The 24388-nt window shown below is 47.3% G+C and overlaps 1 protein-coding gene and 1 long non-coding RNA gene across 4 annotated transcripts; one reads left to right on the top strand and one right to left on the bottom strand.

Annotated features, from left to right (window-relative positions):
* Positions 1 to 1038: 1038 nt before the first annotated feature.
* Positions 1039 to 9236, bottom strand: LOC137206934 (uncharacterized). Of its 2 annotated transcripts, XR_010934870.1 has the most exons (4): positions 9114 to 9236; positions 8620 to 8706; positions 7751 to 7898; positions 1039 to 4659 (listed from the first exon to the last, which is right to left on the bottom strand). It is a non-coding gene; the product is annotated as an uncharacterized lncRNA (long non-coding RNA). The 2 variants fall into 2 exon arrangements; XR_010934869.1 differs by having other exon boundaries at positions 8620 to 9221.
* A 128-nt stretch (positions 9237 to 9364) lies between these two features.
* Positions 9365 to 24028, top strand: KIF22 (kinesin family member 22). Of its 2 annotated transcripts, XM_067706172.1 has the most exons (14): positions 9365 to 9449; positions 16059 to 16254; positions 17792 to 17919; positions 18010 to 18164; positions 18391 to 18600; positions 18681 to 18911; positions 19048 to 19201; positions 19328 to 19463; positions 21344 to 21512; positions 22030 to 22198; positions 22582 to 22649; positions 23433 to 23645; positions 23739 to 23798; positions 23889 to 24028. In XM_067706172.1, exons 1-14 carry the CDS (start codon positions 9365 to 9367, stop codon positions 23934 to 23936), a joined length of 2022 nt encoding a protein of 673 aa, XP_067562273.1. In that variant the 3' UTR covers positions 23937 to 24028. The 2 variants fall into 2 exon arrangements, with proteins under 2 accessions (XP_067562273.1, XP_067562274.1); XM_067706173.1 differs by lacking the exon at positions 16059 to 16254 and having other exon boundaries at positions 9386 to 9449.
* The last annotated feature ends 360 nt before the right edge of the window (positions 24029 to 24388 follow it).

Below are 24388 nucleotides of genomic sequence, written 5' to 3' on the forward strand. Positions count from 1 at the left end.
GCTAAAGTGTGTGTATGGGTGCCTGCAGCTGGGGTCCACCTCTTGACTCTGGGTATGGATGTGTGACTCTCATTTCTGGCTATTCGTCAGACGTCAATCTGGGGAAGAGTGGGAGGATGAGGGAGAGAGGTGTAAGAATCCTGGGCTTTTCTTCATAATTTATTAAGAGGAGATAAGATTCTGGCCTGCACCAATTCTTTTTTTCAAGTGTTTACCCAAACTGGAGTTCTAAGGCTGAAGGTAAGACCTAGTTGTGGTTTATTGCGAAAACCCCAGATGTTCCACTCTCCAGCCCTTTTCTCCCCTGTCTTCCCCTTGAGATAGTGCCTCTCCACCAAAAGGCTGTCACCTCACTCTCCTGACCTTAACCCACTCACTGTACATGGGTGGCCTGAGCCATCATCCTTTGTTATTTCCCAGAACCCACCTGACTCCCAAAATTTAGCCTAAGTTCCTGCCAAGGGCTTTGCCTATTACCCCAGCCTAGTTCCTCCCCACCTTTACTCATAAGCCCTGGTGTCCTTGCTCAGCTCTCTCAGACCGCAGTTCTTTCCTCAGGAAGCCACCACCTCCTCAACAGCTTCTACTCTGCCAATATTACCCTCAAAACAAGGACATCCCAAGGTGGGGGGGTGGGGGGGTAGAGATTTCCATCATGGGTTTCCATGAAGAGAAGGGGCTGGTTAGAGTCCAGGGGAAGCATTAGGGTGACTGGATAGATTGAGCAAGGATACAAAGTTGCTTTGGAAATAATTCTTAGGACTCTAGCTCCCGGTCCTAAATTTTTGACAGTTTTTTGTTTGTTTTCTTTTGTGTGTGTGTGGTGGTGATTGGGGGTGGGGGAACTTACTCACTGCTCCCAATAAGTTTATACACATCCCAGAGAATCCCAGTCACATTTCTTCACAATTAGACGAAGATAACAGTTATGCACATGTAATTTTACAAAGAAATATTAACATTACACAAACTTATGCCTAGTCTGCTTTTATAAAAATTCCTTTATTTCTCTCAATTCCATGGAATGGAATACTGTGCCACTGTAATTATATTTTTATTGAGATATAAATCACATAATGTAAAATTCACCCTTTTAGAGTGTGCCATTCAGAGGTTTTTAGTATATTCACAAATTGTGCAACCATCACCACTCTCTAATCCCAGAATACTTTTACCACCTCAAAAGAAACCCCATCCCCATTAAGCAGTCACTCTCCATTCTCCTCTCCCCCAGGCCCTGGTAACCCTCATCTACCTTCTGTCTCTATGGATTTTCCTATTCCGGACATTTCATACAGATCAAATTATACAACAATGTGGCCTTTTATGTCTAGCTTCTTCCATTTAACATAATATTTTCAAGTTTTATCCATGTTATAGCATGTATCAGTACTGCAATCCTTTTTATGGCTGAATCTGACAGACTTTTGACAGATCAGATATCTGGTCAACTGTAGGAAAGCCTCTGTTTTCACACTATGCCCACTTAAGGCACTGGCACCTCAGAGGCAGCATGGCACAAGGGGGCTAAGGGAAGGGATTGCTGGCTCTTATCTAGTCTACACATTAGGTTTGGCAGGAGATTATGATTGAAGAAAATATCCCCTTACTTAAAAACTTAAGCTTTAAAATTGCTGAATTAAGCTAATCACACATTTACCAAATATCCCCTGCTAGGATCTGGTTCTTTCCCTCTAGTCAAACTGTTTTATTGGTGCCATAACAAAGGTGTTTTTCATAGGATGCTAAAGGAGCCAAAAAGAAGACTAACTTTCTCTGGGAGGTCAGGGAAGACTGTGTGTGTGTGTGTGTGTGTGTGTGTGTGTGTGTGTGTGTGTGTGTGTGTGTGTGTGTGTGTGTGTGTGTGTGTGTGGTGTAGGGGAACAGTACTGGGCCCAGCTTATGCAGAAATGTGAAGATATGAGAACTACAAGTGGTTCAGTACAGGTAAAATGCAAATCACAATTGGGCCAAAGATGAAGCCTCATGGAAAGGCAGGAACCGCGAATATCATACTGAACTATTTAAACTTTATCTTATGAGTTACAGGGAGCCACTGAAAGCTTTGCCCAGGGGATTGATAAGATTTAGAAGAATATATAATTTTCCTGGTATAAGTGGGGAAAATGGACTAAAGGTAAAGCAGGATGAGATACGAAAATAGTTAAAAGACTAGTTCTAGATCAGAAATGATGTCTATACAAAGGCAGTAATATGAGGAAAAGAGAAAAGGGAAGAATTTGAGAGATTTGAGGTGGAAGATAGGCTCAGAAGAACGTGATAACTGAATGCACGAGGGTGAGTGAAGGAGAATCTAGGAGAACTACCATGTTAGTAGCTTGGGAAACTGGGAAGACTGTTATTCTCTGAGATGGGGAATACAAAAGAAAAATTAATTAGCTTTTGGACCCACTGAGTTTCGAAATACAGTTGATTTACAATGCTGTGCCAATCTCTTCTGTACTGCAAAGTGACTCAGTTACACACATTCTTTTTTTATATTCTTTTCCATATGGTTTATCACAGGATATTGAATATAATTCCCTGTGCTATACAGTAGGACCTTGTTGTTTATCCACTCTATATATAATAGTTTGCATCTGCTAACCCCATACTCCCAGTCCTTCTCTCCCCGCCCCCTCCCCCTTGGCAACCACAAGTCTGTTCTCTGTCTGTGAGTCTGTTTCTGTTTTGTAGATAGGTTCATTGGACCCACTGAGGTTTTGTTTTTTTCTTATACATTTATTTTTATTTTTGGATGCGTTGGGTCTTTGTTGCTGCGAGCGGGCTTTCTCTAGTTGCAGCGAGCGGGGGCTACTCTTCATTGCAGTGTGCAGGCTTCTCATTGCGGTGGCTTCTCTTGTTGCGGAGCACAGGCTCTCGGCGTGCGGGCTTCAGCAGTTGTGGCACGCGGGCTCAGTAGTTGTAGCACAGGGGCTCTAGAGAGCAGGCTCAGTAGTTGTGGCACACAGGCTTAGCTGCTCCGCAGCATGTAGGATCTTCCCAGACCAGGGCTTGAACCTGTGTCCCCTGCAATGGCAGGCGTATTCTTAACCACTGCACCACAAGGGAAGTTCCCCCATTGCGTTCTTTGGGTTTTGTTTGTTTGTTTTGCGGTACGCGGGCCCCTCACTGTTGTGGCCTCTCCTGTTGCAGAACACAGGCTCTGGACACGCAGGCTCAGCGGCCATGGCTCACGGGCCCAGCTGCTCCACGGCATGTGGGATCTTCCCGGACTGGGGCACGAACCCGCATCCGCTGCATCAGCAGGCGGACTCTCAGCCACTACGCCACCAGGGAAGCCCCCCCATTGAGTTTTTTTTTTTTTTTTTTTTTTTTTGCTGTACGCGGGCCTCTCACCCTTGTGGCCTCTCCCGTTGTGGAGCACAGGCTCCAGACGTGCAGGCTCAGTAGCCATGGCTCACACGCCCAGCCGCTCCGCGGCATGTGGGATCTTCCCGGACCGGGGCACGAACCCATGTCCCCTGCATCGGCAGGCGGACTCTCAACCACTGCGCCACCAAGGAAGCCTCCCCATTGAGTTTTGATGTATCTGTGGCACATTCTGGAATGGGGACATGTCTGGATCCAACATTGGGCAGAGGGATATTTGGGAATAAAGCTTTGATAAGAGTTTGATATAGGGCTTAGATTCAGGAGTCACCAGCACACAGATAATGAAGTTCAAGTGATGGGTGTGGAAGAAGTCACCCAGGGAAACTGTAGGCATATAAAATGATAAAAGGCTGAAGTCAGAGTGGACTGGGTAACACCGGAGTTTGACAGTTGGTCCGAAGAAGAAGAATCAGTTAAAGAAATAGAGAATGGAGTGGTCTCGGAGGTGAAGGGAAGGAGGAGTGATGCACTCAAAGGCAAGACAGAAATTTCAAGGAGTGGTTAATGCCTCTGAGAAGTCAAGAAAAGGACAGACTTCAGTTTCTTTAGCTTTGGCAATCAGAAGGTCACTTATAATCTTGACAAAGAAAGTTTTGGCTGGAACCTGAAAGTTGGAGCAGGCTGCAATTGGTTAAGGAATGAATGGGAAGTGAGGAAATACAGCGGCAAGAATTGAATATTTCAAGAAGTCTGGCTCTAGAAAGGCAGAAAATATGTAAGTAATATTTATGGGGAATGTAAGGAAGGAGGTTTTTTTTGTTTTTGTTTTTTCCTAGACAGGGGAGACGTGAGCATGAGTTAGAGTAGAGGCTGAAGATTCAGGAAAGAGGAGATAATCGATGGAGCAAGGTCTCAGAAGAGATTGGCAAGGATGCTTTATGTAGGTGTTGGAGCAGGAAACTTTAAGAGAGGAGAAAATAGAGTGAAGGTATAGGTAAGTTTGTATGTGGAGTAGGTAAAGAGTGAAACTTGAGGCAGTTAACACCTAGCCTTTACTTGTTCAGTTAAATAAGTAAAGTTACTTGCTGTGTCAGTCAGGTTCTACAAGAGAAAGAACCATGAAGAGTTATACGTACATATATACATAAAGAGATTTACTGCAAATAATTGGTTTATGCAGCTGTGGAGGCTGGCTAGGCAAGTCTGAAATCTGTAGGGCAGGCCAGCAATCTGGAAACTTCCAGGCAGGAGGAGATGGTGCAGAGTCTGCAGGTGGAATTTCTTCTTCCTCAGGGAAACCTCACTTTGGCTCTCTTTTCTTCCCTTCAGAATACGTTATTAGGTTATCAAAACCTACACTTTTAGTAACTTCATTTTATTTTTCAAAAAAGTTTTACCGCTTTATTAAAATATAATTGACAAATAAAAATTGTAACATATTTAGTGTACAAAGTGATGATTTGATATACATAGTGAGTCCCCAAGCTCCCACTGCAGAGCGCAACAGGGAGAGCCATGTCAAGGGAACACAGGGCCAGGCCTCTTGAGCAGCCCCAAGATGGCTTCTCTTGTTGCGGAGCATGGGCTCTAGGCATGGGCCTTCAGTAGTTGTGGCTTGCGGGCTCTAGAGAGCAGGGTCAGTAGTTGTGGCACACGGGCTTAGTTGCTCCGCGGCATGTGGGATCATCCCGGACCAGGGCTCGAACCCGTGTCCCCTGCATTGGCAGGCGGATTCTTAAACACTGCGCCACCAGGGAAGCCCAGACCAATTATTAACATAGGCTATATGAGAGAACATTAAGGATGACTTCAGGTAGGAAGACTATATTAATATGTTTACATGTTAACATGTCATACATGTTTATCTATTTCAGGGAAAACAGTAGGGAGAGATGAAAAATGGAAGAGACAACTAACATTTATTGAGCACCCATTTTAAGTCTGGTACTCTTCAAAATTACCTCATTTAATTGTGACTACAATTCTATTGGAAAGTAGTAGCATTGTTCCCATCTTTCAGATGAAGTCACCAAGACAGAAGGCAGTTGATATGTTTGTAGGTGATGAGAGTCACAAGGACAGATGTCAGAGGTCACTGTGTCCCCTCCCCACAAACTTACACCCTTGCCTATTCCCCATTAGTATTTAATAACTGAGCAAACCCAAGCAAAAAGAAACTTTTTTTTCCAATTCTCTGCTTCAGTTTGCCATCAAAATGAAATTCACCCAGAAACACTATGAATCTTAGTAGAGCAAATGAAAATGAGATCTGTTATCCTTAGTACAAAATTAGAGCTAAGAAAAATTACATTACTTCACTTGGTCATATTACAAGTATTTATTAGGTGCCTGTGATGTACCAGGAACTCTGCTAAATGTTGTTATTATACTTGTTCAAAGTCACAAACATAGTATGTAGCAAAATCAGGATTAAACTCAGGTCTTTCTGATGTTAAAACCTGGGCATTTTTCACATGTCCTTGATTTTCAAATATCTTAGAAACAAAATCTTACAAGGAATGCCAATATGAGGATCACACGGTTGGGAAATCATGTCATGCTTCCACACGCGAGTTTTGACAAATGCATATGCCTGTGTAACCCAAACTACTATCAAGATATAGGACATTACCATCACCCCAGAAAATTCCCTCTGGGCCCTTCCCAGCCACTTCCTGCCCCCAACTCTCAAGAGGCAATCACTTTTCTGACTTTGTCACCACAGACTAGTTCAGCTTGTTCTGCATTCAATCTGTTATTACATATCATGTAGCCTTTGCACTCATGAGAGAATAAGAGTGAAAAAGCAAACATCTTAGTATTGTTACGAAAATAGTTTTAACTTGATAGAGACCAGGGACCCCCATTTTGAGAATACCTGCTCTAGAGATTACAATATTTTGTTTTGTTTTAAACGTTAATATTCTTTTTTGTCTTCTCAAGGCAACCTCTGCAGAGCAAGCCTCATCATTCCAGTGAGCACAGCAAACTTGCCTATGCACAGCAGCCACCAAAGGTGACCTCAGTGCCTTTAGGACAGGGCCTGTGTACAGCTCGGCCGGACCCCCGGGAGCTCCTCTGGGTAGTGTCCACCCCACCCCCTGTGGCTCTTATGTAATTAATTGTACATGAAATGAAGGAAAGGTTGTCCAAGTTGGGGAGACTGGCATGGTTTCTTGGACACCCATGGTGCTCTATTATCTGAGGACTCCTTCTCCACCTCGCCCCCCAAGTCTGGTTCTCTCTTTTCCAGCCCACGTTCTCTTCCTCATCACTGTTGCTATGCCTGCTGTCCCAGATGACCCTCATTTAATCTTTCCAGGCTTGAAGGACAGAATTATCTGCTTCATCCACTAGTCTCTTTCCAATTTTTATGGCGTAAGCTCTTGTATTCAACTTGCCTCTGCTCTCCTTTGCTACTTAAGGATCTAGTTTGGAAGTTTTTAAAAAAAATTACTGTTTCTTTCTCTTGGAATATCAGGTGTTTAACAACCCTAATTTCCACCAGGCAGATGCAGATCTTGATACCCTCCCCTTATAATTCTTTGTTTATTGTCTGTCACCATCACCCAGTCCCACACCCATCTCCCCGGCGAAAAAAATTAACTCCAGGAAAATAAGAACCACATCTGTCTAAGACAGTGGCTAGCACACTACAACTGAACACTGTGAACGGAATTACCTTATTCTGTTTGAATATCAGTTGTTTAACAATCCTAATTTCCACCAGGCAGATGCAGATCCCTAGGAAGCAGATCCAACCATTATTCCCTTTCAAGAGCTGAAGAAATGGAGGCACAAAGAGGCTAAATATCTCTACCCTAGGCGGCCTGGCAACAAAGCCCCGTACATAAGCTATTCTTTCAACCTCAGAAGCCCTGACTCCCTGACCTATGCTCTTTCCACTATTTCTGGCAGGTAACTTACCAAATATCTGGGAACTGGCAACAAATGTGAAAACATGAAGAGCCCCTGTGTAAAGTGCAGGGAAGACCAAACTGCTAGTCATCTAATAGTTCTCGAAGTGTGGTCTTGGAAATTCTGGAGATCCCTGAGACACTTTCAGAGGTCTCCAAGGTCAAAATTATTTTCATAATAAAACTGAGATGCCGTTTGACTTTTTCCCTTGCATTCTTCCTTGGGTATACTGCCGAGTTTTCAAGAGGTTATATGATGTGTGATATTACAACAGACTGACTACAGAAGCAGACATGAGAATCCTGGTGTTTTGTCTTGAATCAGACATTAGATTTGTAAAAATGTAAAAAATGTCACTCTTGTAACTATTTTTTTGCTTTGGAAAATAGTCATTTTTAAAATTAAAATGTTTTCTATGTTCTATGTAATGGGTTTGTTATTGTAATTTTGGGCAATTTTTTTAATGGAGATATAATTCACATAACATAAAACTTACCATTTGGGGCTTCCCTGGTGGCGCAGTGGTTGAGAGTCCGCCTGCCGATGCAGGGGACACTGGTCCATGCCCCGGACTGGGAAGATCCCACATGCCGCGGAGCGGCTGGGCCTGTGAGCCATGGCCGCTGAGCCTGCGCGTCCGGAGCCTGTGCTCCGCAGCGGGAGAGGCCACAACAGTGAGAGGCCCGCGTACCGCAAAAAAAAAAAAAAAAAAAAAAAAAACTTACCATTTGTAAGTGTTCATTTTAGTGGTTTTTAGTACATTCACTATGTTGTGCAACTATCACCACTGTCTAATTCCAGAACATTTCCATCACCCCCAAAAGAAATTCCATACCTATTAGCAACAGTCCCAGTTCATCAACCCCTTACCATCCCTTGGCAATCATGAATCAACTTTCTGTCTCTACATATTTGTTTCTGTAATTTTTAAGTGCATTAATACATGTTTTAAACTTGTATTCATTTCTAACACAGTAAATTTGGATAAATAAAGTCCATATAAACATAAGATCTTTGGGGCCTCAGTTTTTAAGAATTCAAAGGGATTCCAAGGGCCCAAAATTTGAGAACCACTGGTCTAATATTTGGTTTTTGATAGGCTGGACATAATGTCTAAATCAGGGCCCTACCAGGAGCTCAAAGATGGGATGATCATCCCTGGTTAGCTTCCAGAAGGTATAGGGAACTACTTAACAGACGACTAAACCCACAGGACATGGGACCAAGGGTGAAGTTGACTAAGTAACACACCGAGCCATGCTTTAACCCTCACTCCAACGTGTTGAGTGCTGAGTTACAAAGTAAAGAACATCCGAACTGGTCTCCTCGGCTCAGACATGCGACATAAGGGGACACAAATGTCACCTGGCCTCTGCATCCCAGAGTGGCTGTGGGCTCAGCAAGAGGTGAGTGCAGCGTGATTGTCCACAATCCAGCCAGCCTGGGCCTGACCTAAATTAGTGACCAGACGTTAAAGCACCGTTGACTTGTCCTGAGGGCAAGTCCCCAAACCCACAAAACAATTCCCGCCTCACAAGCGCGAGAAACAACTTTTGAAGCAAGAAATTGTAAAACTGAAGACCACTACTAGTCGTTTGGAATATTCCCATTTCCGCGAACATCTTCCTTATTCCTATAATGTGTCTAATTATGCCACTAGAATAGCAAAAATTGTATTCAGTTCAGAGAAATTTTGGGATAAATCGATGAAGTGCCTTCGACCACCCTCTGCTTGATTCGTACCAAAATTCGTAATTATTTGAGGGGGTAAAAAAATGAAGCGAAAACTCTACATTTAACGCAAATCTATGCCTCGAAACCCAGAAGGTAAAAGAAACCCAGTGCCGCGCGGCGCTCACCAGCTCCCCCGACGGCCACTGTCGCCAACGCGTCGGGCTCCGGAGTTTGCGCGGGAGCGCCAGTCGGACGTCAACGGCCGCGTAGCCGACGTGCGCATATGCATTCTACTCCGGGGGAAACTTTTTCTTGCAAGACCCGGAGGCGAGCCCTAGAGGGCGGAATAGGGGCGAGGCACAAGCTGAGACTTCCGGCGGCAAGTAGCCGTGATTGGTGGAGCCCGGGAAAGAGGGCGGGGCAGCGGGAAATTCGAATGGAGAGGCGGGCCCAAGGAAGGAGTAGGATGGATGCGGGGGTCCCGGCGCGGAGGCGACGCGAGATGGCGACGGCGACCTCGGGTACGCGAGCCCGGGCAGGGTGGGTGCCGCGGTCTGGAGACTTGTGGGGCGATAGGTCGGAGTCCGGTCCCGGCTCCGCGAGTTGTCCGGGAGACCCAGGAATAGCGCGGGGGCGGGGGGCGGGGGGGTGCTGGGAGTATGGGAGTCGTAGGCTGCTTCCTCCTCACTGTTTCTTGCTCTCGACGCAGATCAGTAGACCCGGGTTGAGACCTGGTTCCGGCGCACTTTTGAGCCCAGCACACTTTTCCCTTGTGAGCTTCAGTTTTCTTCGTAAAATGGGGACAATGACCCATCTCAGATTACAAGAGAAAGCGAGCGAAGAGTAGCTAATACTCTAACCATAGGGACAAAAGGGAGCTGGATGCGCGTCTGGGGAAGGGTTCATGTATGACGTGTTGTTTGGGTGCAGGGAGATCCCTGAGAGAGGTAAGAGTTTCAGACGGGCTGCAGCTGGGTGAGCTGACAGCATAGGATGTGCTGGGATCACAGAAAAGGGAAATAAGGGACTGTTTGTCTCCTTACGCTCTAGCCTTGGCAGTCAGCGCTATTTTAGGGTTGGAAAGGCTGTTAGGACATTCAGAATCTTGTTCTGCTCTCTTCCTGTAGACTGAATTCTGATCAGTGATTATAATGGGCACCATAGTAATTTATTTGAGACCTTAGTGTTTGTCAGCCCCTGTGAAGAAACAGCTATCTAGTAGGATGTCAAACACATGCTGAGCCCTTGCTAGGTGCCAGGCACAGTTGTAAGTACTTTGTGGTGATGAATCATTTAATCTCCACACAATGCTATGAGGTGGTTTACTGTTATTGTTCCTGTTTTACAGATGAAGAAACTGAGGCATAGATGGGTTAAAAAGCTTGCCCAAGTTAACATAGCTAGTAAATATTGGGGTGTGAATTCACACCCAAGCAGTCTGATTCCAGAGCCTCTGCCCTTAACCATTATGCCCAAGCACATGATATTCCTGCTGTCTGAGCACAACACCCCCTCACCCTTCTAAGACCCACTGTGTCTGGTACACAGTAGATATCATAAAAATGCTTGAATGAAAATTGTCCCTTCCCTAGAGGAGCTTATAATCTTTTCAGTAGATAGTCATATAAATCTATAACATGAAAAGCAACGAGAGATATATATAACCTGCTATAGGGAGTGCAGAAGCTGAAGTAAACCCTTGGGTATTCTGGGAAGACTTCATTAAGGAAGTGATATTTGAAGTGGGTTTCAAAGGTTGGATAGGAGTTTGCCAGGCTTTGGTGGGATGAAAAGACCACCAAATGATCGATTTCTTTTTTATGATGTAAAGAGAGGCCAAAGATGCTCTCTTTGGCTCAATTTCCTCATCAGTAAAAGAAGAGTTAAGTTGAATGAAGCTTGGAAATTGTGGGAGAGGGCAAAATTAGGAGAAATAATTAGAAGTGCTAGCTTTGCCCAACCTTGAAGTTGCTTTTATGATGAAAGGGCTAGACCATTGGCAGATGTGTGCATGTGACTCTCCATCTGTCCTCCGCCGGACTGTGAGCTTTGAGGCAAGAATGGCAGTGGCCACTTTTATGAAGAAAACAGGAAACGAACAAGCCAATGTTTTATGTTAGTCAGTCAGATCTTAATTTGCTCAGCAAATATTCCCTGAGAGCCTAGTCTGTGCCTGGCATTGGGAATATAAAGGTGAGCAGAGTTCACAGTTACTTGGAGAAGACAGACAAATATGCAGTTACAGTGGAGTGTGATGAGTGCTTGGATGGAGAGCCCATGGAGAGCCATGGGCTCACCTAACAGAGCCTTAATTGGGCAGTAATTTTACAAGGGAAGGTTTTTTTTTTAGAGGAAGTAAGGTGTAAGGATTTACCTCAATTGCTTGGGAGGCGGCAGGAGGTGGTAAGGAAGATATTCCAGGGAGAGAGAATAGCATATGCAAAGGCCCAAAGGTGTGAGAGAACTTGGTGTGTTGTAGGGATTGAAGGAAATTCATTATGACTGAGAGCCTACAATACAAGGAAGGAAGTGGAGGGAGAATGATTGGAAGAGAATGAGACTGGAGGCAAGGAGACCAGCTGGGAGGCTGTTGAGATGAAGACAACCTTGGCAAAGATTGTGCAGTGGGGATGGAGAGAAGTAGACTCATTTAAAAAGGTAGACTTGACAGATGTTAATGAACTGGTGTGGGAAATGAGAGAGAAGGCGGAGTTAAGAAAGACTCTCCCATCTTTGGGATTGGTTCCATTTATTTACACTAGAGAGCATAGAAGGAAGATGGGGTTGCAGGGAGATGGGGAAGGATTCAGTTTGAGATGGGTGGAGTTTGAAATACCTGAGAACCATGTAAGAAGAGGTGTCAGGGCAACAGCTGGGAATGCAGATCCGAAGTTCAGGAGAGCCTGTGGTGTGGAGGTGTCAATTAGGAGTCATCAGCTTTGAGGCAGTAACTGAAGCCAAGAGAGCAGGTGACCTTGCCCATGATTAGTCAGTCAGTAGTGGTTCTCAACTAGGGGCAGTTTTGTTCCCCGTGGGGACATTTGTGATGTCTGGAGACATTTTTGGTTGTTACACTGGTGGGACAGGGGGGTATGTGCTACACTTCCTACAGTGCACAGGGGGTCCCACCCCCAAAGAATTGTCCAGCCCCCAATATCATTAGTGCAGAAATTGAGCAACCCTGATCTGGAGAGAGGATAGAAGGAGTTTAGGAAAAACATTTAAGACTGGCAGAAACTGAGAAGGAGTGAATAGAGAGCTGGTGGGTGGCAGGGAAACTAAGGGAAAAGTAGTTTCCCAAAGGAAAGCAGATCAAGGGTGTTGAATACTGCTGCGAAGTCAAACAGGATGGGGACCTATCTTGCCTATTGTATTTAGCAGTAAGGAGGTCATTGGTGACCCTGCTGAGGGCAGAAGTGAGTTGCTGCCTTGAGGGGAGTGAGTAGCAAGAGAAAGTGCAATAATAACAATAACAATAGTTTACGTTGCTGAGTACTTACTGCCAGCACTGTGCTAAACATTGTATGTACATTATTTCTCTGACTCCTCACAGTCTTATGAGGGTAGATACTGTCATTTTTATAACAAGTAACTAAGGCTTCAGCTTCCCTGGTGGTTCAGTGGTTAAGAATCCGCCTGCCAATGCAGGGGTCACGGGTTGGAGCCCTGGTCCCGGAAGATCCCACATGCCGCAGAGCAACTAAGCTCCCTGAGCCACAACTACGGAGCCCACGTACCACAACTACTGAAGCCCACGCGCCTAGAGGCTGTGCTCCGCAACAAGAGAAGCCACCGCAATGAGGAGCCCACGCACTGCAAGGAAGAGTAGCTCCAGCTCGCCACAACTAGAGAAAGCCCGCGCACAGCAACGAAGACCCAACACGACCAAAAATAAATAATTAATTTTTTTAAAAAGGTAACTATCAAAAAACAAACAAAAAAAAAACTAACGCTTGAAGAGGTTAAGAAGCCTTCCCAAGGTCATACAGCTGGTAGATGGAACTTGTCTCCGACTCTAAGGCCCATGGGGATACAAAGATGAAGGGGCTGAGAAGGCCCGAGGAATCACATAATGAACTTTGGAGTTAGACCTTCATCTGAAACTGTCACTAGCTAGCTGTTGACTATGGGCAACCTAGCTAACCTCTCTATACTGACGTTTCCTCATTTGGAAAATGGATGAATATATAATAAAACACTTACTGAGCTTTTATCAAGTACCAGTGCTGTGCTAAGCACTTTTACATGAATTACCTTATTATTGCCTTAACAGCCCAACGAGTAGTTATTTTTATTTATTCCCACTTTTACAGGTGTGGAAATTGAGGCACAGGAATGGAAAATCATTTCCCCAGGTTATTCAGTTAGTTGTAAGTGGCAGAGCTGGGATTAGAACCCAGGCCATCTTACCTTGAATTTTTTCCAACCTTGAATTATTACCAACCTGCTTACTATGTACTAGTTACTCTGTTGACATTTTACTTCTTTCAATCCTTGTTAAGCTCTTCCAAGGCCCTCCCCACCCCATTTTATAGACAAGGAAACTGGGGCATATGGATGTTAAATCACTTGCCCAGGGTCACAAGCTAATAAGTGTTAGAGCTGGAATTTAAATTCAGCTCTGTCTAGCCAGAGTCTCTACTCTTTCTTCAACACCAGACTTCCCCTTCCCTTTGTATTGATCACTGAACTTCCTTAAGTGCTTCTGTATCTGCCATCTTCCTCTGTTCTCACCAAAAAAACCCTGGGAAAGATAGGAAAGGAGAGGCTCCTGCACACATTTTTGACAAGTCAGTGAACCTCTTTGCATCTTAGCTTTCTTATCTGCACAGGTGCATCTGCAGGTTTCTACTTACTTCTGACTTTTAGGATTGCCATGAGGGTCAAGTGAAAACTAGATGCCAAGTGCTTTGTAAACCTTACAGTGAGAAATGGTGTTACTAGCTTCATTTGTCAGATGAAGGAACAGAGGCCCAGTTTTTGTTTTTTTTTAATATTTATTTATTTGGCTGCGTTGGGTCTTAATTGCGGCATGTGGGATCTTCCTTGCGGCACGCAGAATCTTTTGTTGTGGCATGCAGGGTCTAGAGTGCACGGGCTCAGTAGTTGCAGCACACAGGCTCAGTAGTTGCGGCACGCGGGCTCAGTAGTTGTGACGTGCGGGCTTAGTTGCCCTGCGGCATGTGGGATCTTAGTTCCCCAACCAGGGATCGAACCTGCGTCTGCTGCATTGGAAGGCGGATTCTTAACCACTGAACCACCAAGGAAGTCCGAGGCCCAGTTTTTGGAATGGACTGTCTGCTATGTGTATAACTTACTTATGCATAAGGTTCTTCCCAGGGTTAGTCCATCTTTTTGTCCTGCTGTTTCTGTGTGGCCAGCCTCTTGCCTTATATGAGGCCTGTGGTTCCCAACAACCAGCTGCTACCACCAGCAAAAAAGGAGAGAGTCAGAGCTACCAAGAACTTTCCCATGTACCCAGTTGGTACATCACAGGGAGGCAATACGACATCCTCATTAAAAGCAGATTTTTAGAGATGAGATCTAGGTTTGAATTCTGCTGTTAGCTGTGAGTTACAGCATGGTATCCTCCAATATAAAATAGAGAAATACCCTCCTCATAAGATTTTTTTCAGCCCATTCAATCCTCACAGAAATAGACTTTTTTTTTTAGTTTTATCTTAACTGTGTTTTCTGATGATAAAAATAATTCATAATCCCCCCCCAGCCCCCTGCCAAATGACTTAGATTTAATTATGGGAAGCAAACTAAACAGAAATCTTACCATAGATGATTGCATGTTAGCGCCTTTGCAAACTGAGCTGGGACAGAAAGGGACTGGGGTCTGCTTCTTAACCTCATCCCTTCCAAAGATGTCCACAGTGTCATTATTATTATTATTTTTTAATGCAAACATTACAGCATTACAGAACTGGGTAACATAGAAAATAAACCCACATAATCCCCCATTGAGAGAAAACCATCATTAACAGGTTGGCGGTGGGCATATGTATGTATGTATGTATTTATATGTATAATAAACCAGGTAAGAAACAAAGGCACAGAAAGGTCAGGCAGTTCATTGACTGATTTTAGATAGGGGCATATGTCAACTCTTTTAATCCTAGAACAACCCCATGAGGTCCTGGTCTGCTACACCTTGACTGATCAAAGTGTGTCCCACCAGCAGTAGCAGCATCACCTGGGAGTTGCTAGAAATGCAGAACCTTAGGCATCTCCCCAGGAACTGAAGCCAAATTCATATTTTAACTAGATCTTCCAGGTTATTTGTGTATACATTACAGTCTACACCCCACTGGACCTACTTACTAAGTAGGATAGGAACTGAGGCCAAGCTTGGGGACACCCACAGCATGGCCAGGGTGGAAAGAGCTTCCCCCAAAATGAGCTGTGGCCCCCAGCCCTCCCAGTGGTATCCACAGGACCCCAGCCTCCAGGCCTCCTTCCCTGCCTCTGTTGTCACGGTTACGGGGGTCTCTAGTCTACTAAGATGCTGGGGTTTTGTTCTGCTTATTCCTCTGAAGAGCAAAAAGACACAATGTAGATTATGGTACAAGATAAAGTAATAGCCGCATGGCTCCAGGCATAAAACACTGAGGTGCTTGGAAGAGCTGCTGTGCCTCTACGAGTGCCTTCACTGGTAAAATGGGACTAACAGAAGCTACCTCTCAGTGACACCATGGAGATTAAAGTGTGCCTAGCATGTAGTCAGTGCTTCATAAATGTTAACGTTTGCTAAGTACGCAATCTGGTTTACAGTCCCAGCCTATAGATAATCTCTCTCCTTCAAACCCCACCCCACCCTGCCCCACTGCACTCTGCCTGAGACCATGTATTTGATTCATCTTTTTCTTCCATCCTGCCCTTCTGTGCTCGCCATCACCAAGAGAACACACAGTTCTCCTGCCTCACCAGTTCTCCAAGGGGGCCGTGCTTTCACACCTCCAGGCTTTTGCACGTGCCTTTCTTTCTGCCTGGAATGCTTGGCAGTGACCCTACTCATCCTTCAGGGGTCAGCTCAGTTAACTACCTCCTCCTCCAAGACCCCTACCCTTACTTCTCAGCAAAGCTACCACCATACTTCACACCTAAAAATTGTCTTCTTCCAGGAGCCGGTCGCTGTCGGCTAAGCAAGGTGGGAGCTGGCCGGCGCCCACCTCCAGCTCGCGTAAGGGTAGCTGTGCGACTGCGGCCATTTGTGGATGGAGCAGCTGGAGAAAGTGATACCCCCTGTGTACGGGGCCTGGACAGCTGTTCTCTAGAGATTGCCAACTGGAGGAACCACCAGGAGACTCTCAAATACCAGTAGGGTTCAGGCCACTCTCCCTCCTATCCTCTCTCTCCTAGGCCTGCTCACACTATCACTTGCCCAGACAGTTTCTCAGACCTTCCTCCTCAGGATCCTTGCTCCTTCCTTAGCACAGCTTTGTTCGCCACACCTTCGTTTGTTCATTCAGAAAATGTTCATACGTGCCCACTGTGATAGGTTCTCTGTAGGATACTGTGGGGAAGACTGGGGGCTGAATCAGACACAAGTTACTGTTCATGGTCTTACAGGGGAAATAGGCACAAAGTGGGGAAGGAGCAGCAAAGGTAAGCAGGGGAGCCCCACCTCGGGTCTTGGGGAGGTGTGGGAAGGGTTGGGGGAGCACAGACCAGCTAGCCAACCCAGGCTACAGCTGGGTGGTGTTGGAGACAACCACTTACGTTTGGGGACAGAACTCACAAGGGCAGCTACTTTAAAATTCCTTTGGAGATTTAAAGTTCAGCCTCCTTGGCCTGTTATTCTAGGCCAGAGGGTGGCAAACTACAGTCTGCAGGTCAAATCTGCCGAGAATCTTTTTTTTTTTTTTTTGCTGTACGCGGGCCTCTCACTGTCGTGGCCTCTCACGTTGCGGAGCACAGGCTCCGGACGCACAGGCTCAGCGACCATGGCTCACGGGCCCAGCCGCTCCACGGCATGTGGGATCCTCCCAGACCAGGGCGTGAACCCATGTCCCCCGCATCGGCAGGCGGACTGTCAACCACTGCGCCACCAGGGAAGCCCTGCTGAGAATCTTTTTGTAAATAAATCTTTATTGGAACACAACCACACTCGTTTATTTACATATTATCTGTGGCTGTTTTCTGCCCGACTGCAGCGGCAGAGTTGAGTAGTTGTGAAAGGAACCATGTGTCCACAGAGCCCCAAATATTTACTATCTGGCTTTTTATGGAAGAAGTTTGCCAACCCTGTTCTCGGCCCTTGACAATTTGGTTTCAGTTTCTTTCCAGCCTTATTCCCCCTAACACATGCTACACTCCACGTATACTAATCCCTGCTGTGGCCTTAGCCACAGCTTCTCCGCTGGAGTGCAGTGAATGGACTACAGGTGTGTTGAGTCTCATCTAGTCATAAGCAGCATCCTCTCTTTACTTCATTACTGTGTACAAATACTACTTTCTGTATATCCTGTGATATACCCTGCCCTTTCATACCATGTCTTGTTTGTGTGCTATTTTTGATAGAGTATCTTTCTCTTCTCTGGCAAAATCCTCCTTCCCCGGGCAGAGTGCTACTCCTCCTTGTGCGTTCCCACCTTCGTTTCCTGAATTGCAGCAAAGTATGGGTATCTATCTATGCCACCAGGCTGCAGAACTCCCAAGAGCAGGGACATCAAATTCATCTCTGTGTTTCTACGCCAATACAGAGACTGGGATGGAACGGTGTTCAGTGGGTGCTTTCTTAGGTCTTTGTGCAAGAAAAAGGATAGAGACTCTTAAATCTGAGACCAGTTTTATCCTCTTGGTCTGGGCGAGAATGGAACCCTCCACTAATCCCCTCCTTTCTTCCTGCCTGCAGGTTTGATGCTTTCTATGGGGAGAGGAGCTCTCAGCAGGACATCTATGCAGGATCAGTGCAGCCCATCCTAAGGCACCTGTTGGAAGGGCAGAATGCCAGTGTGCTTGCCTATGGGCCCACAGGAGCAGGTGAGGAAGCCAGATACAGAACAGCTATGGGTCAGAAAGGACTCGGGAGTGGGGAAGAAATTCTCACAGCTCTTTCCACTCCTTTTCCAGGGAAGACGCACACAATGCTGGGCAGCCCAGAGCAACCTGGGGTGATTCCCCGGGCTCTCATGGACCTCCTACAGCTCACAAGGGAGGAGAGCGCTGAGGGCCGACCATGGGCCCTCTCTGTCACTATGTCCTATTTAGAGATCTACCAGGAAAAGGTGAGGCCCCTTTCTTATCGGGGAGGGAAGAGACAAAGGGTCAAAATCAGACCCAGTTCTGGAACATGAAGCTCTGCTCGAGCAAGAAGGCGTAAGACCTGGAAAGACAGAGGTTGGGGTAGTGGATGGCACAACTCTGAGAATCAGCAGAGAAAAGGAGCCCGATAGCCAGGAAGTAAGCAGCCTGTAACTGGAGGATTGGCCCTACCTCCCACTGCTCAAACAGGTATTAGACCTCTTGGAACCTTCATCAGGAGACCTGGTGATCCGAGAAGACTGCCGAGGAAAGATCCTGATTCCGGGCCTCACGCAGAAGCCCATCACTAGCTTTGCTGATTTTGAGCGGCATTTCCTGCCAGCCAGTCGAAATCGGACAGTAGGAGCCACCAGGCTCAACCAGCGCTCCTCCCGCAGTCACGCTGTGCTCCTGGTTAAGGTGAGGCCCACTGACAGGCTTGAGGACCAGGGAAGCCCCTGGAGCCTGAGCTAAACTGGAGCCCTTGCTCTTACCCCCAGGTGGATCAGCGGGAACGTTTGGCCCCATTTCGCCAGCGGGAGGGAAAACTCTACCTGATTGACTTGGCTGGCTCAGAGGACAACCGGCGCACAGGCAACAAGGGCCTGCGGCTGAAGGAGAGTGGAGCCATCAACACCTCCCTCTTTGTACTGGGCAAGGTGGTCGATGCGCTGAACCAGGGCCTCCCTCGGGTGCCCTACCGGGACAGCAAGCTTACTCGCCTGTTGCAGGTCAGGCCTCCCATCTCGGGTAAAAGGAGCTGGAGAAGGAGGTTCTTAGGCCTCCTGGGGTGTTGGGGAACAGCAGTCAGATAAGGGGAAGGTGGGGCTTCTGACCCACCCACCCTGCCCCATCCCCGTCCCTTAGGACTCTCTGGGTGGCTCGGCCCACAGCATCCTGATCGCCAACATTGCCCCTGAGAGACGCTTCTACCTAGACACAGTCTCTGCACTCAACTTTGCAGCCAGGTCCAAGGAGGTGATCAATCGGCCTTTTACCAATGAGAGCTTACAGCTTCATGGTGAGGACTGGGGTTGGTAGGAGTGGAAAGGCCCAGTCTGGACAGCTGGGGAGTTTGCTGAGTCCACCAAGCGTCAGCATGGAAGTTGACACCCCCCTTTTCCCCTACCCTGCCATCTTCCCCTAGTCTTGGCACCTATTAAACTGTCTAAGAAAGAACTGCTAGGCCCATCAGAAGCAAAGAGAGCCCGAGGCCCTGAGGAAGAGGAGACTGGGAGTCCTGAACCCCCAGCAGCTCCATCTTCTACCTCCCAGAAACTCAGGTGAGCAGAGAGGGAGGGGTCTTGGGCATATTCCCTTTCCTGTTGTGTCTGGGTTGGGTGCAGAGTAGCATTGGGTTTAGCCTGTCGGATCCTTGAGCTGTAAACTTGTTCTTCCACTGGATTCACCCAAAATCCTCTACTGAATTCACTGAAGTGCTAAGATCAACCTCCAGCCTTGACGCTGCAGCTGGGGGCCATAAGGAGGCTCCCCCTTGAGCTCCTAGCCCCGCCTTTCTGTTTTCCAACCCCTTTAGGCAGTCAGCAAAATCTCACATTTTGGCACCGATGTTTCAAGGATGAGTACTTTTGCTTCTGGTTCAAGGAGTAATGAGGACCCGGTCTTTCAGGTCCCAAGGGTAAGAGCAAAGCAAAGGAGATAAGAGATGAAGAGAGATGTCTCATTGAGACTCAGTCTGTATGTTAGAGTCCAACCTTTCTGTGACTTTCCATGGAGTCAGTTGCTGTCCTAACTTTGCCCTGCTTCTACCCTCAATCCAAACAAAGCCTCTCTAACCCAGGGAGGTGTGTGGCCTCCCTCCCTGGTTCTGATAGCCCCACCTCATGGCCCAGTATGCACTAATATTCAGGTCACCCCTGTTTAGTGGTCTTGCTTTCCGTGTCTGGCCACCTAGCCCTTCAAGGAACCAGCTGCAGTTTGAACTTTGTCCTTTTTCTATCCCTAACCCAAATAAAGCTTCTCTAAACTCTATAAGTCCTAAGACTAGAGGCGGCCAAGGATTAGTGTACAGTCTGCCCCAGGGGACTACTGTAGTGAAGGATGGCATACATAAAAAGGTGCCTGGTGCTTGTGTTCACTTGGAACCCATCTCTCAATCTTGTCCTTCTTAAGCCATTTGTCAGCAGTCCCCTCGCCTATGTGTACAGACTCAGAGAAACACACACACCCATACATCTGTATTATGTGTGAAACAGGCAAGGTCTCTGTCAGATAGGCATCTTGGGTAATCTCAGAGAATGGGGCACATCAGACCTAGACAGACCCTGCCTTCAGGGAGCTCAAGTTTCAGTAGAAGAAGCAAGATGAGAACATCAGTATACCATGCAAGGTCGATAGTACAGAGCACAATAAGGAAGGAGGATCCTCTTGTTCTGTGAGAGCCGGGAAGGAAGAAATGACTTCTGTGTTCACCCATATTTTCTGATCCTGCTCTTCTAGGCACTTATACACAAAGAACAGGACAGTCTCTGTCCTCCAGGAGCTAGTTCACAGTGTAGGAAAGAAGATATACAATCAAGCTGGCATCGTGGGAAAGGGGGCATCAAACTGACTTTGAATGATAATTGAGATCAGGTGTGAGGGGAAAAATTCCAGACAGAAGGAACAAATGTTAGACATTATCATGTTCAGATTAAGTCAGGACTCTGTTTGAATGGGCCTTTCCTACTGCTCACAGGAGAAAGGCTTGGCATTTGAGGTCTTCAGTAGTTTTCAGAGCCCTGCTGAAGATGACCTCCTCTGAATCTTTCACCGACTACCCCTCCAAATGGACAGGCACCTGGCCCTTGCTATCACCTTATCACGGTCTCTTACTTTGTTAGACACTGAGTGCCTTCAGGGCAGGGTGGTGTCCTAGACCCCATGAATACCTGCCACTCAGGTGTTCATTAAATGCTTCTTCTCATCTGATCTCCTGGCATCCCTGAGAAGTTACTTGGGCAGGTAGAGATCAATCCCCCTTCGCCTGAAGAAGGCACAGCACCCAGAGAGTCTCGATGACTTGTTCAGGGTTGCCTAGCAAGTTAACACCAGGGTTCTGGAACCACAGAAACACCAAGTTAAGGCAGGATGAGGGGAATCTGCGGCTGGAGAGGGTGATGAGAGAAGAGGTAAGTGGGGAGTAACCTCTTTGTCTGCTCAGCCCCCTACAGAAGCTAAATAGCATGGACCCAGCTATGGTGGAGCGCCTTCTAAGCTTGGACCGTCTGCTGGGCTCCCAGGGGAGCCAGGGGACCCCTCTGCTGAGCACCCCGAGGCGAGAGCGGATGGTGCTTATGAAGACAGTGGAGGCGAAGGATCTGGAAATTGAGGTAAGTGTTGGGGGGTTGGGGCTGGGATTCCTACTGGCCTTGAGAAGCAGCCTGAGGATCTTCAGATAGGGAAGGACACTGAAAGGCTGGACCAGCATCCAGTTTTCACCCAACACTGGAATCCCTCAGTTCTCCAGCTTCTGCTTGAATGTCCTTAACATGGCTGAACTTTGAAAAATAATTGAGGTCAGATGTGAGGAGCTGAGAGAAAAAAAAAATTCCAGGTAAAAGTACAAATGCAAGACACTGCCATTTCCTAAAACTCAGTTCATATTAAGTGAGGACTCTCTGCTTGAACTTCCCTTCAGTATTTCATAAGGAAGCTTGTTCCACCTCTGGACAGCCCTGATCATTAGAAAGCCCTTAATTACATTGGGCTCCAGTTGTCTCCTGGTAATTTCTCCTGTTGGTCCTCGCCCTGCCCTTTTAAGGCCTCAGAGCCCTGCACACTCACTGCCCTAATCTACTGCCCTAAAGTTGGTTCTGGGTCATATCTCTCCCTGATCCTTTCTAACAGAGGCTTAAGATGAAGCAAAAAGAACTGGAAGCCAAGGTGCTGGCCCAGGAGGCTGCAAACCCAAAGGAGAAAGAGAACTACTCTCCCACAATGCTCCGACCCCTTGCCCGCCGCACAGTCACAGTGGCTAAGCCCCTCAAAAAGGCTGTGGTGATGCCCCTACAACTGAGTAAGTTTGGCTCTGGTGACCAGGAGGGCCCAGATAACAGAGATCTTAGAAGGAAGGAGGTGTTTGGAGCAGCTGTCCTCATGTCACTCATGTCCTCCCACCATGGGAAGGGGGAGGAGGATGTGAAATAAGAGCTGGGTGCACTGCTCCCGGGCATTTAGTACCATGGGGTAGACTGACCAGTGCATGACTGATTATCATGCAAGACCAACTGAGATTAGTTTCAAATACAGGTATAAGAAAGGCCGTGTGGAAACAGAACAAAAGAAGATTAACTCAGGCTGGAGGGGAACTGGGGAATCAGTAATGGAAGAACCAAGTGGCTACTGGGGGGCTAAAAAGTGGCCTCTGCTGTGATTCCAGCTCACAATTCTTGCTTTCAGTTCAGGAGCAGGCAGCATACCCAAATGCCGAGATCCATATCTTGAAGAAGAAAGGCCGGAAGAGAAAGGTGAGACTAGCGGAAGGCTTAGGCTATACCTAGAACCCAGGAGAAGTAAGGGGTAGAGAGCTCTAGTGGGAAGAGTACTGGCCAAAGAGTTACATGGCCTGTCAGAACACTTATCAGCTATTTACAACTCTTCCAAGTTGCTTACCCTCTGAATGCAGTGATGTCTCACAGGGCATTTAGGATGAAATGCAGTAATATGAATGTACTTAGTGGGTTGGGTGTCCATCACCTGTTACTTTCCTTTCTTCGTGATGGCTCTTACTCTCAGTAGCTACTTACTAGGTACAGTGTGCAGCCTGGGTCCTGCCCTCTACAAACTTCAGAGCCCATTTAGGCAAACAGCCTAAACAGTCAAGAAATGAAACAACACTGAAAGACCTACCTAAAAACTGAGATGACATCGGGAGTGTGTCACTTGTTGAGTACCTTCTATGTGTTTTCCTAGGGGTGAAAGAGCTTATTCTTTCCCTTTTGAAGTGAGGAACCAGATTTAAGAGCTTACTATGTGTTTTACATTCATTAACTCATTTGATCTTCACAGCAACACTATTCTACTCTTTCACAAGTCGGATAAAATGAGAATCAACCCAGAGAGTGACCAGAGGGAAGGGTTTTGGGACAGACACTGTACAGAAGGAGAAAGAAAGAGGCTGGGGAGGGCCGGGAGGTAGGTGCTGTTAGGTTCCTATCCTTGGCAGAGGAGTCCAGAGTGGTGAACAGCACCCGGCAGTAAACCACTGCTGTTACTGCTGTTTCTGTCACTCACCTCTTCCTGCCTCATAGCTGCAGTCCCTGGATGCCTCAGAGCCGGAGGAGAAGGGTGAGGACTGCTGGGAGCTACAGATCAGCCCGGAGCTACTGGCCCATGGGCGCCAAAAAATATTAGATCTGCTGAATGAAGGGTCAGCCCGGGATCTGCGCAGCCTGCAGCGCATTGGGCAAAAGAAGGCTCAGCTCATCGTGGGCTGGAGAGAGCTCCACGGGCCCTTCAGCCAGGTAATGGCCCAGGGAGGACAGCCCCGGAATGGAGTTGGGTGGGGGGAGCCTGGCATTCCCTAGACCCCTTCCCCATCGCTGCTGTCCTGCCAGGTGGAGGACCTGGAACGCGTCGAGGGCATATCCGGGAAACAGATGGAGTCGTTCCTGAAGGTGAGCTCACGAGACTCGGGCCCCCTCCTCCCTCTAGCCTGTGCCCTGCCCGGCCCTAACGCCGGTCTCCCTTTCCCTCCTGTGTTGCAGGCGAACATCCTGGGTCTTGCCGCGGGCCAGCGCTGTGGGCCCTCCTGACTGCCGGCTGTCCTCCTCCCTCTGCCTTTTTTTTTTTTCTTTTTAAATCCTTGTGTAATTGCTTGTCCTGTAAATACAGTTTTCACTCCGTTGCTTCAGCCTGATTCTTGGGACTGCGAGGGCGGGGCCGCGGTATAATTGCTTTTGGGATGGGCCACGAGCTTTACGGGTTAACTTCTTTGGGCGCCATCTTTGGGAAAACACGAAGCAGTGCAGGATTGTAAATAAACCGCTGGAGTGGGAGGGGGAAGGGACGGTGGCCGAGAGGACACAAAAAGCTACCGCGAGAGTCCGAGGACGACAACCGTTAGGCGGGCGCGCGCTTAGAGTTTAGCCCCGCCCCATCCGTACCCCCGGCGCGCGCTCCCCTACTCTCCCGCTCGGCAACGACAGCGAGCTTGTGCGCGTGCGCGCGAAATAACGGCCGCTGGTGGAGGGAGGCGGGGGGTGGA

The sequence above is a fragment of the Pseudorca crassidens genome, chromosome 15, assembly GCF_039906515.1.
Source record: "Pseudorca crassidens isolate mPseCra1 chromosome 15, mPseCra1.hap1, whole genome shotgun sequence".
Classification (NCBI taxonomy): domain Eukaryota; kingdom Metazoa; phylum Chordata; class Mammalia; order Artiodactyla; family Delphinidae; genus Pseudorca; species Pseudorca crassidens.

Bases quoted from the DNA above. Each gene is read 5' to 3' on its own strand.
- KIF22 (XM_067706172.1), top strand. From the start codon at position 9,365: ATGGAGAGGCGGGCCCAAGGAAGGAGTAGGATGGATGCGGGGGTCCCG. The intron at 18,165-18,390 runs GTGAGGCCCCTT...CTGCTCAAACAG, and splicing joins TAGAGATCTACCAGGAAAAG to GTATTAGACCTCTTGGAACC. The intron at 23,646-23,738 runs GTAATGGCCCAG...CTGTCCTGCCAG, and splicing joins TCCACGGGCCCTTCAGCCAG to GTGGAGGACCTGGAACGCGT.